Genomic DNA, 6,106 nt, shown 5'->3' with positions numbered 1-6,106 from the left:
GAATGTTGTTCTCAGTACACAGATATCTTTCATCTGGAGGGAGAACCATTATCTTTCACTAGTGCACTGGAACATTCAATCAATACAAAGGACTCTGCTCCTGTCCATGTAAAATCCTATCGTTTTCCCGAATGCCATAAGGATGAAGTTGAAGGCCAAATCAAAACAATGTTAGAACAAAATATCATTCGTCCTTCAATGTCACCTTGGAGTGCTCCAGTTTGGGTAGTCCCTAAAAAGAAGGACGCGTCAGGGAAACAAAAGTGAAGGATAGTCATTGACTATCGGAAGCTTAATGACGCAACCGTTACCGAGATCTATCCACTTCCGTTAATAACGGACATCCTCGATCAATTAGGTCACTCCAAGTATTTTACGACACTTGATCTCGTCAGCGGCTTCCATCAAATAAAACTTAAAAAGGAAGACGCTGAGAAAACCGGCTTCACCGTCATCACAAATGGCACTTCAGGACATTATGAATTCACCCGTATGCCCTTCGGGCTGAAAAATGCCCCTTCAACATTTCAAAGATTGATGAACACTGTTCTAACAGGGCTCCAGGGTTTACATTGCTATATTTATCTCGATGACTGCATAATCTATTCTCATGATCTCGATTCACACATTCAAAAACTAAAACTCGTGTTCGACCGACTTCGTCAATTTAATCTAAAACTACAGCCAGATAAATGCGAATTCTTACGTCGCGAGGTCGCTTATCTAGGCCATATAATCACGGATAAAGGTGTGTCACCTAATCCCGATAAAATCAAGGCAGTCACAGACTTCCCTATTCCAAGGAATGCCAAAGACATTAAATCTTTTCTTGGTCTCGTTGGTTACTACCGACGATTTATCGAGAACTTCTCCAAAATCACCAAACCCTTAACTTCCCTTCTTAAAAAGGACGCAGAATTTAAATGGTCATACGACCAACAACAATCTTTCGATATTCTAAAAAATAAACTAACATCTGCGCCCCTCCTCCAATATCCGAATTTTAACGAACCATTTATTCTCACTACCGACGCTTCCAACTACGCTGTCGGAGCCGTGTTATCGCAAGGCGACATAGGTAAGGATAAACCCATTGCCTATGCGTCTCGAACACTCAACAAGGCCGAAGGTAATTACTCCACAATAGAAAAGGAGCTTCTAGCTATCCTTTTCGGCGTGAAGACTTTCCGACCTTACTTATATGGTCGAAAATTTAAAATCGTCACCGATCATAGGCCACTTGTATGGCTTTTTAATGTCAAGGACCCTGGTTCTAGATTAATAAGGTGGCGCCTAAAATTGGAGGAGTACGACTACGAAATAATTTATAAACAAGGGAAACTTAATTGTAATGCAGACGCTTTATCTCGTTGCCCTGTCAACGCTCTAAATGATTTTGGAGATCCCGATTCAACTCGTAATCCTTCTAATTCTACTAATTCATCACCTCGCGTGTCCGATGACCCGAGTCCTTCTATTTCCGAAACTTATGAACAATTCTTACAAATAAACCGTCAGCCAGACGTATCTTATAATACAATCATTGAAGAACACAATCAATCTCTACTTAAAGCTAAGTGTAAACTGATAGCTTATCCAACGTCAATTGACTTAGATGAATCTGTCCCATACTGTACAGAAATCATCAATTCCTCCACAAGCGAACCAAATATCCGAGACATCGATCGTGAACTTAACACTTATTATTCCACAAGTAATGATAAACATGTCTTTACTCATCTATTTATTCGTCTCAATCACTATGACGAAATATCTTATAAGGATATATTCAATGTCTTACGCGAATACAGAGATATGATCAAATACTGGTATTTGGAGGAAAAGGAATTCGCAATCTCAGATTTTTCCGATCCTTTTAACAAAATAGTTTACACTAAAATTTACAACATTCTATCTTTTCTATTCCATGATACGGGAATCAAAGTAAATATCTATCGAAATTCAATACTATATCCTACTCCTAGTGAAGTCAAAAACATTTTAAAAGAAAATCACGATTCTGTCTCAGCCGGACACCCCGGCGTATCTCGCATGTTTGATCGAATCAAATCTCAATACTGGTGGAAAAACATGCGCCAAGATATTGATGATTATGTAAAAAATTGTCGCTCGTGTCAAATAAATAAGCCTTTGCGCCAAGTGAATCGTGCGCCGATGATAATAACATCGACTGCCACAAGGCCTAACGAAAAGGTCTTCCTAGATTTAGTCGGTCCTCTCCCTGAAACTCACGAACATAAGTTCAAATTTATTCTTACACTGCAAGACGACCTGACTAAATATTCACAGGCTTATCCATTGCAAACATGCTCGGCCGAGGAAACGGCCAGATTATTCGTTCGGTATATATCTCACATAGGTATTCCCAAAATGATAGTCACAGATCAGGGAACTAACTTTTGCTCTGATGTATTTAAGCAATTAGAAAAGTTGTTCGGTATAAAGCATATATATGCATCTCCTTATCACCCTCAAACATGTGGTGCTCTAGAGAGGAGCCACTCGACTCTTAAAGAGTATTTAAGATCTTACATTGGAGAAAACCAGCATACGTGGAATCTGTATTTACCTACCGCTATGATTGCGTATAACACAAACGTCCATAGCACCACAGGATTCTCGCCTATGGAACTTTTGCTGGGTTTTAAACCTTATATCCCGAGTAGTATTGACTCGCTAGATAATAATACATATACCGACTACATCAGAGCCCTTAATTATCGCTTATGTTACAGCCGACAAAAAGCTAAAGAAAACATTATATCTTCAAAAGAACGCTCAAAAAACTATTATGATTCACGTACTAAACCTACAACTTATAAAATTGGCGATATGGTATACGTTAAATGCCATCACAAACAAAATAAAGCCTTATCACCGGTGTGGAAAGGTCCTTTTCAAATCATTAAGCTAAATGGACACCACACCGTTACATTACTTATAAATAGAAAACATGTACGTCATCACTATGACGAAATAAAACTCGCAGCTGATCAAACCTTAACACCGTAACATAACGCGCGTCTCTATCTATTCCAGGGCCGCACCACCGGTTATTTGTGAATTCGTTTCACAAATCCGAGATAGTCCTGGACTTTTCTTCGACAAACTTCTAGATGTCAAATTCACTAACGGCGAATGGAATGTCGTTACGTATTTAGATATAAGTCATATTAAACCTAATTTAGATAAAGCGGAGTTCTTATTCGAAAGAGTAAATTTATTTTGCAATTCGTTTTCATCGTCAAAGCTAAAAACAGACTGTACTAACTCTCTGTCTGCTTTACATAATCAACATATAACTAATGTCAATAAATTTTCTTCTATATCATACTTACTTGTCGATGAACAACCCCGACGTCAAAAACGAGGTCTCATTGATTTTGGGGGCTCCATCCTAAAAACCTTTTTCGGCACTTTAGACAATGAAGATGCGATTAAATTCACTGACGCAATTGAACAGGTACAGACAGACGAAAAACAGTTGTCTTACCTGATGAAAGACAATATACATGTAATTAAGTCAACTATTTCAAATTTTAATAATTCTATGTCTAAGGTCAATGAAAACGAACAAAACCTACTTAAGAATATGGACACCGTGAATAATATGTTAAATAAGATTAGTAACTCTAACGATAAGCTAGAAATGAAATCTCAATTAAGTTCTTTATTCAATTCTTTAGAAGCTATAATTTTAACATTATCTTTCGATATAGATGATGTAAATAATGCTATCCTTTTTGCAAAGCTAAATATATTACATCCTACTGTGCTTAGCCCTTATCAATTGTATAACGAGTTAGATAAGCATAGGAATGCTCTTCCTAAAAACCATGAATTGGCAGTATCACTAACTCTGCAAAACATTCATCAGCTATTAGACATTTCTAAACTCGTTTGTTATTATCACCTTAACAGAATAATTATGTTAATCAAGATACCGCTCGTCTTACCTCAAACCTATAATCTATTTAATATAATCCCTTTACCCGTTCCTTACGACGTTTCAAAACCAGATACTTTTGTACTTATTGCACCTACAAGTTCTTATGTAGCAATTACAGCTGATCATATGTTTTATTCACCGATAAAAGATATTGAGAAGTGTAAAGTGATCAGTGGCAAGTGTTACGTGTGCGTGTTAACGAACGTATATTCGACAATTGCGAATCCTACGTGTGAAACAACCTTAATCACCGAAGTAGTACAAAATTTACCCGATTCTTGTGAAGTTAAATTGTTACATGGACATGTAGATATTTTTCATAAGATAAGTAATAATAGGTGGCTCTTTGCCCAATCCGAACCAGGCAAATGCCATATCACTTGTAAGAACAACCCTATCAGTTATGATGAAATTTTGTTTTCTATTGGTATTTTAAAATTGCCAAAAAACTGTAAAGCTTTTTACAAAACTTTACAATTTGATCCTATTACTGAAAACTACATTTCCAATGTAACAAACTCAATTTCTGACTTTAACATAATACTCGATGATTGTTGTGAAAGGACTAAACTGAACAAAACATTGTCAAAATTACCTTATAATAAGCTTACAAATATTGATAACTTAGATTCACTGTTACATGCTAGTGTGCATTTAGATTACCTGGAAAAGGAATTAAATAGTATCGAAAGTCCAACTCATATGCAAAAGTATGGCATTCATTATATATCGTTAAGCTATGTCCTAGGAATAATATTTTTGTTATATTTACTTTATAGATGTAGAAAACGTCTGTGTCGAAATAATCCTTCCACATGCTTAGTCCAGATATTTAACCAATGTCACAATAAAAAGAGTTCTAACAAACCAGTAGCACAGACCGTAGTGATGTCGAATGTGCAGGAATCTTTCTCAGACACGGAAGATGAGATAAGGACACCAGTCACAGTCAAAAGGAATATAATCCTTGCATCTCAAAAACACTCACCTTAACTTCAAATTCATACTTATTATTTTCGTCGATAAGAACTTATTATTAACCCTTAAACAGGCCCCGAAGAACTGCTGTAAGAAATAAAGTGTTATATATGGATTTAGGCTTTGAATAGCGGCCTGTATGATTCCTTATCAACACATTCAGAAAAAAAACACTGAAAGTCCTGAAAAAAAATGTGGGAAAACATAATCCCATTGCCTGGATAGAGACTATCCTTTATGTGATAGCTATATATAAATGTCGAATGTTTGTCTGTTCATAATTCTAGTGTTTGATTACTAGATCATTATTATTTTAAATTGTAATTGCTATTACTTATTTAATTATTTATTTATAAATAATTTAATTTAAAAATAATTGTATTAATTTTTTATATTTATAGAGGTTATTATGTGGTAAGTAAATCAAATACTTTTTATTATAAATCCCATTTATTTCACATTTTATTATAAATCCCGAATTTAGTATAATTTGTGTATAACATAATCATAATAAATTTGTGTGTAATCGAAATGATGCGTAGTTTTTAGTAAAACAAATATGTTTAAAAAAAACACAAGTAACGTCGGGTGCAAAGGCTAGTATAAAAAAATTGGTGATTTGAACAGGCAAAGGATATATAGCTCCCACAAATAAGTTCGACTCAACAGGCTTTGGTCACATGTTCCCCACATTATTATTTGCCTTGTTTTAGACAATTTAGCAAGAAATCAACTAGAAATAATGCAAATCCTGTTAGGAAAATTCAAAATCTCTAACATATCAAAAAATTGCACGACTTATCTTTCTTTGTTTCGCCATAATCTGTATAAAACCACCACAGTCACTCAAAAACACGTCTCTAACGGACAGACGAAACTCGAATGGCTGTCAGTGTCACTTACGTTCGGATACACAAAGTTTGAAAATTCGGAACCATAGAGTATATATTTACGATTAAATTTTGACAGATTGTGGACTCTTTATTGCCAAAACCTGGCTACAGCATCGAAAAATCAATGTGGGACACATATGTCCGCGGCCTGCTTAAGGGTTAATATAGTAATTTTTAATATAATGTAACCGAAATCCAAGTTCGATCTGATTTTAATCTCACATCATTTTAAGGGTGATGTTCGATCTTATTCGGGGGGTTGTTA

The 6,106-nt window shown here is 35.4% G+C and overlaps 1 protein-coding gene across 1 annotated transcript; it reads left to right on the top strand.

Annotated features, from left to right (window-relative positions):
- The first annotated feature begins 254 nt into the window (after positions 1-254).
- On the top strand, positions 255-5,787 carry LOC126379791 (uncharacterized). The gene has a single exon (XM_050028670.1). It carries the CDS (start codon positions 493-495, stop codon positions 3,031-3,033), a length of 2,541 nt encoding a protein of 846 aa, XP_049884627.1. The 5' UTR covers positions 255-492; the 3' UTR covers positions 3,034-5,787.
- Positions 5,788-6,106: the final 319 nt, after the last annotated feature.

Source organism: Pectinophora gossypiella, chromosome Z (assembly GCF_024362695.1).
Source record: "Pectinophora gossypiella chromosome Z, ilPecGoss1.1, whole genome shotgun sequence".
In the NCBI taxonomy this organism is placed as follows: domain Eukaryota; kingdom Metazoa; phylum Arthropoda; class Insecta; order Lepidoptera; family Gelechiidae; genus Pectinophora; species Pectinophora gossypiella.
This window is presented reverse-complemented; position numbering and strand designations above follow the sequence as displayed.